This window comes from Homalodisca vitripennis, chromosome 4 (assembly GCF_021130785.1).
Source record: "Homalodisca vitripennis isolate AUS2020 chromosome 4, UT_GWSS_2.1, whole genome shotgun sequence".
Lineage (NCBI taxonomy): Eukaryota > Metazoa > Arthropoda > Insecta > Hemiptera > Cicadellidae > Homalodisca > Homalodisca vitripennis.
In genome coordinates this window covers 31,063,413-31,076,211 of record NC_060210.1, presented here as the reverse complement: position 1 = coordinate 31,076,211, position 12,799 = coordinate 31,063,413, and the positions used below count along the sequence as shown (strand labels likewise).

At 32.9% G+C, this 12,799-nt stretch overlaps 1 protein-coding gene across 3 annotated transcripts in view; it reads left to right on the top strand.

Moving 5' to 3' along the window:
- Window positions 1-316: 316 nt before the first annotated feature.
- Window positions 317-12,799, top strand: part of LOC124359101 — a 48,372-nt gene continuing 35,889 nt past the window's right edge. The window contains exons 1-5 of one of the 3 annotated variants that reach the window (XM_046811546.1): window positions 317-711; window positions 4,701-4,838; window positions 8,925-9,198; window positions 10,663-10,789; window positions 11,837-11,962. In XM_046811546.1, the coding sequence (XP_046667502.1) occupies window positions 538-711; window positions 4,701-4,838; window positions 8,925-9,198; window positions 10,663-10,789; window positions 11,837-11,962 (839 nt within the window). In that variant the 5' untranslated portion in view covers window positions 317-537. Of the gene's footprint in view, window positions 712-1,810; window positions 3,762-4,700; window positions 4,839-8,924; window positions 9,199-10,662; window positions 10,790-11,836; window positions 11,963-12,799 lie in introns of those variants that run through there. The other 2 variants (XM_046811544.1, XM_046811545.1) reach the window with 2 other exon arrangements.

Genomic DNA, 12,799 nt, shown 5'->3' with positions numbered 1-12,799 from the left:
CACACACACACACACACACACACACACACACACACACACACACACACACACACACACACACACACACACCACACACACACACACACACACACACACACACACACACACACACACACACACACACACACACACACACACACACACACACACACACACACACACACACACACACACACACACACACACACACACACACACACACACACACACACACACACACACACACACACACACACACACACACACACCACACACACACACACACACACACACACACACACACACACACACACAAGTAATGTTCTATTACATAGAACTGTATGAAACTAAACAAATATTCTTAATAATGGTCATTGTAATCAGGTACTTCTGTTTTAAGACAGATGAGATTTTAAACTACAACCTGACCATTGATGTAACACTTGACAGCTGATGAAATAAACATAATATTGAATTATATAATTCTCAATTTGAGGTACAGTTATCAGAATAAACAAATTGTTTTGCAATTTAAGCACCATTACCGGTCCAATCAAGATGTCCAAAGTTTCCCGTAACATTGGGACAGACGAGGTGAGTATGTGTGTGTTCTGTAGGGAGGATGCCACCATTCTGATGTACACTCAGCCTGAAGAGGATTTGACCAAGTTCCCGACCTTAGCAGTCATCAAGAGTAGTTGGAGGCTTACTGTTCGGAAGCTGATAGGCATGGTAATGTGTTGTTCTCATCATTAAAATAATGAGAAAGCCTTATATTTATATAGTTGTATAGTTATATTTTTGTAGTATTTTGAAACACTAAGAGAATATGGTTAAATTCTAATGTGTACCCCCAAAATCTTTTCTTTCCATGTTAGGTGATTATATATTGTTTTTTAGTTCTCTCATATATTCGTGATAGGGATCTGCTAGAATTTTGATCTGTTTCACATAATAGGTACTATTTAGAGGAATTATTTTGGTTTCTCTGCATTATTATGGGGCAGCATCAAAGGTTCTGCAGCAACCTCCAGTGTAATTCTTTCTGATCTTCTTCAAATAATCATAAAACCTTTCTTGGCCTGCATTTATAAAGTAGTGTATAAAAAAAGGTTCAAATTTAAAGATAGACACCGGAGATGGAAAAGTTCTATCACCATAAAAAGTTATGATTTTTTTGTCCCCTGTTGAAAAATCTGTACCAGTTCTATTACTTATTACGTAATTTTCCTTATATCTGACTCATCTTTCTGTAATACAGTAAACACTGATACATTGTCAGCTTGTCTTTTCCTTTAAGTACATTAATTTCCTCGCACTGTTTGTAATTCCCATTTATATATATATATTTAATGGTTTCTATATAATTGTGTTTCTTTTGATGATTTGGAAAAACTGACTAGAGTTTCAGTTTGGTAGTTTGTCTCCTTCACAATGTGATTAAGCACTAGCTGACCTTAGTGTATTGCCAAGTCCTCACAACCAACACACTTAACACACATCTCCAGCTCCCTAGTGTCTGTTTATAAAGTTATTTGTACCACTTATTTACAACACGATCTACTTTAGACATGTGTGGCAATATAGCTGGTCCCTATTTGTATAACAATATAAATAAACCTTTTAACACTTTTTTAAACTTGTATTTTTCATACATTGTACATTTCGAAATCTGGGATTTCATCTTCAGGTACTAACTAAGGTTAAGTTAATTATGAAAATAAATAATTAAAACCAATTTGTCAATTTTTCACTACCTTGGTGGCTTATATAATACATATTTATAAAACACTTTTCGAGGCTACATCTCTAACATGGTCCCTATTATCTCAATTGTAGCCAAAGGCTGGAATTTAAAGTGTGTATTAAAATTGTCAAATTCAAAATGAATTTTCTCGATGAAGAATAATGTTTATCCACAAATATTCCTGTTCTCTGTCTATCTTCCCTTATGGCAGATTTAGATTTTTCACAGCTTATGTCACTAATCAGTACAATCACACTATGGGTAATATCTATATGGTTCAGAATCAACAGGAAACTGTAATATTATATTTCTATTTTAAATTTACTTACCAATTACCAATTAATTACTTGAACCTTTTGCACTCTCACATGTGATAAAGGTGTTTTCTCAAGAAAAACACAGAATCTGGTGTTGATATGTCACTCTAAAAAAGTTTTTAAATTAGGTAGCTTTTAGATTAGAACATCCCTGAATTGTCTAAAAGATTATCTTTTGATGGCAGTGACGGAAATGTGACAGGACAGCCTGCCTTTATTACTACAAGCGTTGTCAACGACAATCCGTTAGCGAAACTGTTCTGAATTAGCGATTAAATATTATTTTAGGACATTTAGACATGTGTTAACATTAAATTTTGAGTTATTTCATAAAATAACTTCTATGTCTGGACATTATCATATTTTGGTTTGATGATGGTTCGACGATGGTATAATAAAACTGTGTGTTTAACTTTATTATTTTTAGTCATGCCACGGTTGTTAAAGGTTCATACTCAAATATGACTATTAGTATTTAATTTAAATAAACCATATTCAGGCTATTTCAAACAAATGTTTTTCATGGTATAAAATAAGTTAAAAGTATTGGGTAAAGCAATGAGTTATTTTGGGAAATGGGCTTTAAATAAAATATATTTTCCTAATACAATGTTAGCCTACATTTAGCTATATGAGGGTTATTTGAACTACATTATTATCATACTGAGTTGAATCATAATAATTATAGAATTACAGGATTAGTTATAGGAGCAAGGTGAAGGTAAGTGTGGAAAATAGTATCAAACCCCACAACAGAAATTCAAAGTATTGACTGATACTTTTCATGATAATTTAAAAAAGAATGTGAAATCTTTTAAAGGATTATCAGTCATTTCATACTCTAGTAATTATTCTTCCTTATGAAATGTAACACTATTTTGTCATTCATTTTGGTGTGAAATTCAGGTGTTTGAACATAGGTGTACAATATTAATTACAAATTTCAATTTTTTATTGAGGGAAAGAGATGTTTACATAGAGAAGGTAATGTTGGAGAGAGTGAAAATCAGCTGATTTAATTACGAAGGAAGCAATGTCCATACTTTAGTTAATTATACACTTCTGGGGTTACAAACCATGAATTTTGATAAAAGTTCAGTTTGTGAATCTAAAAACAACATCTAAACTCCAACCGCTTGATCAAGGAATAAAAATATATGTCAAAACAGAAGGTAGGTTGTTCTTCAATTCATAAACGACTTAGAATATGAAACGACCAAACAAAATTAGTGTGTTAGATGCTGTGTGGATGGTTACAAAAGCATGGAACAATATTAACGACAAAACTATTGTCAATTGTTTCAAGAAAAGTGGCTTTGAAGTGAATGATTGTAACCAAAACCAAAATTACAAGGATTCAGGAGTTCAACCACCACAACCAACCAAATGAGTGAGGGCAGCTTTAAATGTGGACCTGAATTTTGAAAAGTTTATCAACTTTGATGACAATGTTGCAACCTGCGGAGAGCTCACTGATACTGAAATCGAATCTTCCATCGCAGGGGAGCAAGAAGCAGTCGAAGAGGCAGAAGACGATGACAATAAAAGTTCCCATTAGTGATCAGCTAAATTTTACACCAGAGGACACAAGTTTTCTTTTAAAAAGTGTGCTTTATGGACTTGAATTGACAATTATGAATTGACAGTTATAGACTTGAATTATGATGTTTTCAAGTCTATAATTGTGCTGGATTGTGAAATGGATATGCTAACACAAGGTAAACAATCATCATTTTCAAAAGCATTTGTGTTTTTTCCCGTTTTAAATACTGTATTTCTATATGTTACATAGGCCCTACAGTTATAAATCATTTTTTAAATGGAGGTTAAGTGTTGAGATACAGAATACAGAAAGCTTTATTCATAAACATCAAGTTTAGAACAGGTGTCAAATACATATTAATAAAATACCTCCGTTACATAGAGGTTTGCGTTGAGCATTTACTCCCTTGTAAGGAATATTGGCTGCTTTTAACCTCAATATAACAAACCTTGTTATTGACAATTTCCTGATATAATGATTTTTTTCTTTTGGAACCCTTGAGATACCTTATATTAAGTCTCTACTGTTGTACCAATGATAGCTGTCAGGTTGATATTTTGTGATGATTGTGGTGGAAAATTTGTCTATTATTGGGAACGTTTTGCTATTGACTATTTGCTATGACTAATTTTTTTCATCAATTTCCATTAAGTGTTATAGACACTTTGTCATTTTATATATTTAGTTTATTACATAAATATCTTTTATAGTTTTGATTTCTCTTGTTTTTACTGGGGGAGGGGGAGCTTCCCCAGAGCCTGTATGGACAAGCCCCCACTACATATCACAAACAGTAAATAATATCATTTACAAGAACCCATTGACCTTAACCTTCATATCTACATTGCCTTACAGAGCATGAAAATATTATTTATCACAAAGTACTGGGTGGAACTTATATGCTTAGTTTTAAGTATATCTTTGGTTTACAAATAAGTTATTAGAACATCCAAACAAACAGTTTTCACTACTTATATGTATTATAAAAAGAAAAAAAATTACATGACAGGAGTTATTTTTTAATATTGTATTGTTTAAACCTGTTATTTTCAGTGTTTAATTTATGACGGATTGATTTTTAAATTTTATTTTGTATATTAATTTGTTTTAACAGATATCAGGTTTGGGCAGTAAGGAGATAGCCATAATGAGAGTTACTAAATTTTGGATTCCAGACAACAGCAACCCTGTCTACCATGTAATGTACAAAGTTAAAAGTGCTTTTAGTGAGAAAAAAATCCTTAAACTCCAGGTAAGCTCTAATATTTTTTACCTCTTCTATTTACTTATTTTTCATAAGAACAAAGTTGATGTGAAAATGTTGTTCAATACAGGCTAGAGAATACTCTGATTGCCATCTTTCAAGATATACCAACAGATATTCACTCGGGGCTAAACCAGATCATAAAATACTGTGATATTTCATCTTCCAAAATAGCTTATTGATAATTTAAATGATTATCGTTCACTGGTGAACTTATGTATCATTTAACCAGAAACTTAAATTTTTGTTCTAAGCTTACACACCCAGTGCTGAAACTAACATCAAAGTCTTCCAGTTCACATTATTGAAACATTGCTTACATAATTATAATATTGAAATATTTTGACTTCGCTGTGGAAAACTATCTCCAGTTAACAGATTTTAATACACTTCATATCTGATCCAATTTCTTTCATTATATAAATATCCATATCACCTGTTACAAAGTGGTATTTATAATATTTGTTGGTTTGTAGAATATTAACAAAATGTTATTTAAACATAGCAAATGTAAATTTACAACAGTAATTATAATACAAGGATATTTAATAACTAATACTATTGGAAAACGAAAAAGCCAGTATGACACTGATAATGGTTAACCCTTTAAGTGCCGAGTTTTCAACGGTGTCATCTTTGTTGCCAGGTGTATTTGTTGCGCACAGAGCTGCTCCACAGTCAGCATACATGTAGTGTGTTCCTTGAGAAGGAGAAAGAGAAGTCTTTATTCATGAACATTGAGAACAGAATATTTGTCACATCATAGAATAGTTCGAAGTCCAATTTGGTTACATTACAAGAGACGAAACTTTAAACACGAGGGTAAAAATTAAAGGTCAAGGATGTAATATAATTCTTCTATGGTGTAGATTGACTTCTTCACCAGCCAGTCATGTAGTTGTCTTTTCATCGTCTTCTTTTTGCAACTTTTAAGGTCCTCGGGAAGTTTGTTGAAAAGCTTGGCTCCAGCAAATGATGGCTTTTTGGTGTAGAGAGTAGTTCCGTGGGCTGGAAGATAATATGCTTGAGCTATTCTAATTTGATAAGCATGTACCTCTTCATTTCATAACACATTTTGTTGTGAAGCATAAATAATTACCTCCATTATGTAGATTGAGGTAGCTGTAAGGATGTCTAGGTCTTTGAAGGCTTCTCTACAGCTGTCAAGGAGAGAGAGAGGCTGGCCATAACCCTTATTGCTCACTTTTGAAGAATTAATACCCTCTGGAGATACCAACTGAGGAGCCACCCCATAGGGTGATTCCGTATCGTAGGTGAGATACAAAAAGGGCAAAATAGGCAATCCTTAAGGCGGATGGTGTGCTAGTTGCTTTAATTCTTCTAAAAGCAAAGATGGCACAGCTTAATTTCGAGTAAAGATTATCTATATGGCAATTCCATGACAGACATTGGTCAAGAAACACACCAAGGTGTTTTAATTCATCCACTCTCTCTTAATCAGGTGGTCCTGATATGTGATCTTTAAGCCTTCCCACTGCAAGGAGCTTGGTTTTAGATGGATTAAACACCAGGTCATTATTTAAACAATACAGCTGTGCTAAGCTAACTGAAATGAAGGTGTTGATCTCCAGTGATTCTACTGACTTATTTGCAGGTAACTAGTGCAGTATCATCTGCATACATGAAGGGGTGATTATAGGCTTCAAGTTTTTCAGACAGGTCGCTTGTAAACAATATGAACAATACAGGGCCCAATACTGACCTTTGTGGGACTCCTCTTGTAATATTTTGTGGTCTAGACTGTAAAACTTCATTAACACCATTCACACACTGCTTTAATTCCACTACTTGCTCTCGCCCAGTAAGGTAACTTTCGAACCAGCTAAGAGCTGTTCCTTTTATTCCAAGGGCACTGATTTTAGTGAGAATTAGTTTATGACAAGGAGTCAAAAGCTTTACTTAAGCGATGAAAAATAGTTGTAACAGTGTTCCCCTGGTCAATATTATCTATTATTTTTTCAATGAGTTCAGTAAGAGCAGTGATGGTTGACTTTCCTGGGATAAACCCATGTTGTCCTTTCGGTATCAGGTCATTGTGGTTAAGGTGTTCAAGTATTCTTGAAAGTACTACTTTCTCTAGTACCTTAGACACAGTTGGAACTAAATAAATCGGTCTGAAGTTTGATATGTCATGCTTATTTCCTTTTTCGTGTAGTGGATAGACCTTAGATAATTTTAACTTTGAGGGGAAAACTCCCAACTCCCTGTGCTAAGGATTTATTGATTACCATACCTTGTCTATCATTACCATGTTCAGCAACATCTTCATTTATCAAACTGCCACCAGAATATCCTGATTTATCCAGATCATTGTTAATAAATATGGGGGTTCCAAGTCAACCTCTCATCCAGGACTACACCCAGATACTTGATTTATTTTCAATGTTTTATCCTGATTCCTTCCGGAACAAGTTGTATTAGCTGGAACTTTCTTTTCCTGGTAAAGGTTATCATATTTGTTTTTGATGGGTTAATCCGAAGACCTTTCCCATGACACCAGTTGTTTATGAAATTTATTTCTTCTTGAATGAGGCGTTCCAACATGTCTTTGTTTTTCCCTTTGACCATAACCACTAGGTCATCAGCACCCTTTGACCATAATCACTAGGTCATCAGCAAAACATAGTAGACTTATTCCCCTCTTTTCTGCTTTTATTAAAATAAGGTGACCATACTCTTTTGTACATCGACCACAATTGCCCACAGGAAGACAGAAATCCTCCCTGGAGGCAACCTTTTCGGGCCGTAATAGTGACCGATTCGTCCCCAAATTTTGTTTTAACTTGTCTCCTTTTTAGGAGGGCTACTATCCACTTGACAGCATCCGGTATAATTATATATTTATTTTAATTGTTTGTATATATTATCTATATTCTATTTACTGTCAATCAAATATGAACAAATCCAATGTAGTTCCTTATTTTTAATACCAAAGTCAGAACAGATACTGATTAATTTATAATGAGCCACACTAACAAATCCTCGGGTTAAACCTATGAATATTCCCAAAGATTTATACCTCTTGTCGATTTCATCAATGATATTTTGAATAAAACCTACCATAGAAGTAAAAGTTGAACAAGTTGGTGGCAGAATGCCTGGTCTAAACAAGTTTTGGTTGTCATCAAAAAAATTATTTCTCTATAAATAATTTAGAACTTGCTTATACACAACATTTTGGACAAACAGTAAAAATGATACTGGTCTTACACAGATTTAGTAGCCTCTTTTTTGTAAATTGGAATCACCTTAGATATCTTTAATACGTGAGGAAATGTTAATTCTACTACCAGTGTTTTAAATTTTTATTTTATTAGAAAAAGTTTAATTGATTATCCTCCTTGTTAAATTCTACTCATTGCAAAGCAAACTGTCCTTTAATTGTGGCCTCAATAGTTTGAAAGAAATGCATGCATAATATATATAATCATTCTTTGTATGAATGGTGATGGGTGAATGTCTGTTAATTTCCTTGTAAGTTTTCTTTTATTTATTTATTTTTAGTTTCATAAAGAAACTTCTTTTAATTTTAATTTTATTATTTTGTATAAATATAGATTATAATTTTTTAATGAAAAATAGTAATGTAGACTATATTGTGACTCTTGTTTTACACTAATAGTACCTGTATAGTTTATTAATTTATGGTTAGGTGTAAGAGAGTACTTAATAGTCCTAACCTTGCCAATTGAGTATGCTTTTCGTTGTATTCAATAAAAACATTTTTCATTTAATTTATTTATAATATATCAAGTTGGAGTCATACTGGAACAAAGTTTGCACTTCCATTCATTCCTTCTCAAGGCAACAATTCTTTTCCTGTGTTCACTGTAACCCCAGCACAATTCAAATGCACCTTACAATCATCTGTATAGCTTGAAGCAATATCAACATCCTCAGAAATTGGATCTTTGCAAACAGAACAGACTTACTCATTTTGAGGTTAGGTTGGAATGGTTAGTATACACAACTCTGATCACTACCACTGCTATCAGCAACCTCAAAACTTCTATCCTATCAATCTTGAAACTGAGGCCGTGTATTTTGTGACAGGGTGCCAGTTTTCCCAACCTCAAATGGTATACATTAGAACAAGTGCAGCAAATGTGTGTATCTGGCCAGCTAAGCAGTCCTGAGCTGATGGAATATGTTGCCCAGACCTTACAACCTCGCAACTTCTATCCTATCACCTCTGATCCTGAGGCCAGCAAGGAAGGTTTTGATATGCTCAATGAGATCCTGGAAAGTAATGTCCTCGTAGATGTGGAATCATCCTACTTAACACCACAAGAGCAACTGCTGAAGATGGCACGATTTTCTATTCCCGGTAAAATTTATCACTATTCAAAGTCATATTCGTTATCTTGGACTATGTTTATTATAATTAGTGATAGTGACTAATAACTCAGAACTAGACTGAACTTAACTAAGTAGTTAAAAAAATTAAATACAAATCTTTTTGGTTTTAGTTTAAAATATTTAACAAGCATTAAAGAGCAATTCTATGTTTAGTTTATCACCTTTTCAAAATTAGAGTACACTAAGTTAGCTGCTAGTCACGTATGTATCTGAGGCTCTGCTCACAACATGGAGGTTCAGTTTAAAACTGTGGTATAAATTTGAACTTATCTTAAAACCAGAAATGTAGCTTTTATTGTCACAGTATATTTAATGGATAGTTAAATATACCATTATCTATTATAAATTCCCATAATAAAATCTATTTTAAATATAAGTTATAAACCATTAACCAGTTGTGGGTGTTTTTAACTCATCATTGCTTGAATCTTAGAAGTTTAAATAACAACATTTTTTCAAGTTTCTCAAGTCATTTTGATTCACTAAGTTTATGAGCAGTTAAGTAAGTATGAGCATAGCTTCAGATGTGTAGATGGCAGGAAACCTGTTCTCTCTTAATGTACATTTGTCTGTGATTTCTAGGATGTGTTAGAAAAATTGTTGGCATATAATTAATTGATGTATGTTCCAACACTATACAGAATTATCAGCTATAGGAAATACAAGAGCAAAACCATACAAGCATAAAGCTTTGTTTATCCATAAAGTATAAGCCTAAGCCAAACTGCTGAATAACGAAAGGGATTTTTTAATTATCATACTGGTAACTTGTGTCGAGTGATCCACAGAGACACCATGAGCTTTTATCCAATAGGCCTGTTGCTCACATTAACACCCACACTGATTTAGTTGGATTTCATTCTTTACAAAAATTTGTGCAACTGTCAAGAGTGAATGTATTTACTGCAGCTGGACTTCATAGCTATTAAAGGTAAATGGTATGGATCTTTTCATAAATGGTGCGTTTGTACATGTTACTTTTTGAGGACCTTCTAAAAACCACGTCTGAAATATTACTCAAGCAAAATTATTTAATGGCATGGTTTTAAAAGTACACAAATATTTTGTCTCTTTAACTTGTAATTTTTAGCTGCGTTTTATTTTAGTAACAGTAATAAAATTCTACAATGCCAATAACTTAATACTGGGTACTGTACATACTGTTTTTTTTTTTTTTACAAAATTATTTATATAGGTATTATTTATAATATAAAATGTAATAAATTAAAATAATTTATTTGCATTTAATGTATTAGCCCTCTGGCAGCCAATAACAATCTGGATGTACAATATATTTCCACAGAAAAGATCCTGAAAATTGATGTCTGCAACATAAGCGTTAAAGAGGCACATTTTTAAAAACATACGTTAAGATTATGTTTTCTAGTGGGATTTTTACTTATAGCTTAAACGATATATGTTTTTCTTTCAGAACAAAAGCGAATTTATAAAGAGTTCTTAGTGCGTACATTCCCCAACCTGTTAATGAACAAAGTTCAGTTTCAAAACTTTACAGCAGAACTAGGTTGGAAGAAATCTGAGTGGCCTGATCTATTTTTGTAAGCTCAACTATATTATAATACTCTGTATATGTCTTACTTATGTCTCTAACTTATGTATATGTATGTATGTCTGATATCATAGTAATCCAGTAATTTTTAGGTTGAATAGGAATTATCTACATATATGAAAGCCAAATACCATTAACTGATTGATCATATTTTCTCAAGATCTGTAAGTCTTAAGGCTGGGGACCACAACACTTGTAACAAATATTCTTTATAGGCTCTAGATGAGTACTAACAAAAAATTTTACACTTTCTCTTAAATATCCAAAATAAGGTAGAAAATAAGTAATCATCGATAATTTCCTTTAAATAATTTTCAATCGACTATAATTTTGCTTAGCAACTTGTTATCACATGAAATTTAACTAGCTTGAAGTGGTAGACTGATTCACTATAGCATTTTCTAACCTATAAGGAGAGTTAGTTGACTGCATGGGAAAACTTAAATCAAAGAGTTCAAAATAAATTAAGTCTCCAAAAAATAGGGTTAGTGCTGCAAACTCTCTATAATCTTATATTCTTAATTTTAAAGTTTCTTCTCAAACAGAACTAGAAAGGTTTGCTGTTGACAATGGATGTTGTGAAAGGATCACAAGATTTTGGATATTTGCTCAACCATCATGATACCTTGCTCTTTGGAGACCATGGGCATGTATGACTGAATTCATTCTTGATACATCACAATTAGACAGACGACACAGAAAAAAGAAAATTTTGCCATTTCCTGAGTGATAACGTTTCATTAACACTCAGCTAAATAGAAAGTTGCTCTGAATAATCAGATAATTCTTGTCTTTGTGTAAAAGATGTACTGATATAACAGCAAGGGAAAGTGTCCCTTCATCTCTTCTTGCCAAACACAGATACAAAATCAAAATGATAAAGTAGTGTTTTATACACAGAGATTATTCTCATCTTAGTCTGATGTTAGAGCTAGTGAAGGTATGTTCTGTTTTTCTTACCAGACAGAACCAAAATACAAATTATAAAGTAGTGTTCTAGATACTCAGATAATTTTTGTCTTTGTTAATGGTAAAGATGTGCTGATGTGACAGCCAGAGGAGGTATGACCTTCCGTGACCTTCTTCTCTTCCTGGCGGCCACTGAACCTGATACACCACATGGAGTTGGTACTGGTGAGATTCGCTGTCAGTACATTTTCAGGTACCAGCTGTTTCATGAAGTTTTATTCATGCCATAATGAAATACGTAAATAATTTTTGTAGTTGAAACTGAGCAATATGATGAGAGAAATCAACTAAAAGAGGAACATACAAGTATATTACAGAAATACTATATTTGTATTGATTATATTATAGTAATTAATTTGGAGGTATTGTACATTATTTTAATTAAAACATTGATATCCATTTGAAATATATCATGTTAATTAACACATTAACTAAAGTGGACACACGCTGCTTTCCCTGTTGTCCTAATGTTGGTACATGGCTTGTATGGCAGTGAATCTTTTAACAACATATAATATAGTTGTAGATAGAATAGATAGAAAACATGGCTGACTGCCAAACAAATTAGTGAAGTGGCTCAAGATAAAAAGTGTATTTAAAGTGGTAATTAATCAACAAATATTACTTACTGTGCACAAAAACATTCTGGAAAACTGTAAGTCCATTTCCTAATTAATTCACAAAACACTAACTTTTATTTTGCAAGTAATTGCACTTTTAAAGAACTGACAATTCAGTGAAGTTTTAAATGGTTAATCCAACAAATTGCCCAACAAAACTATGCAAACACTGCAGCAAAATAACTGTTAGTTTATTTTTACCAAGAATTAAGAAGAATTTAAATGAAAATTTAAATTTTAAATATGTACTTATTGCAGTGAAGAAACACATATATGTTATATGACGTCACTATAGCCAGGTCACAGTCGAGGATACATGGAGCTCCAACTCACACCTGTTACATTGCTGAGTTGGAGAAGTTAGGAAGTTAGTTAGGAAGTCCATTTCCTAATTAATTCACAAAACACTA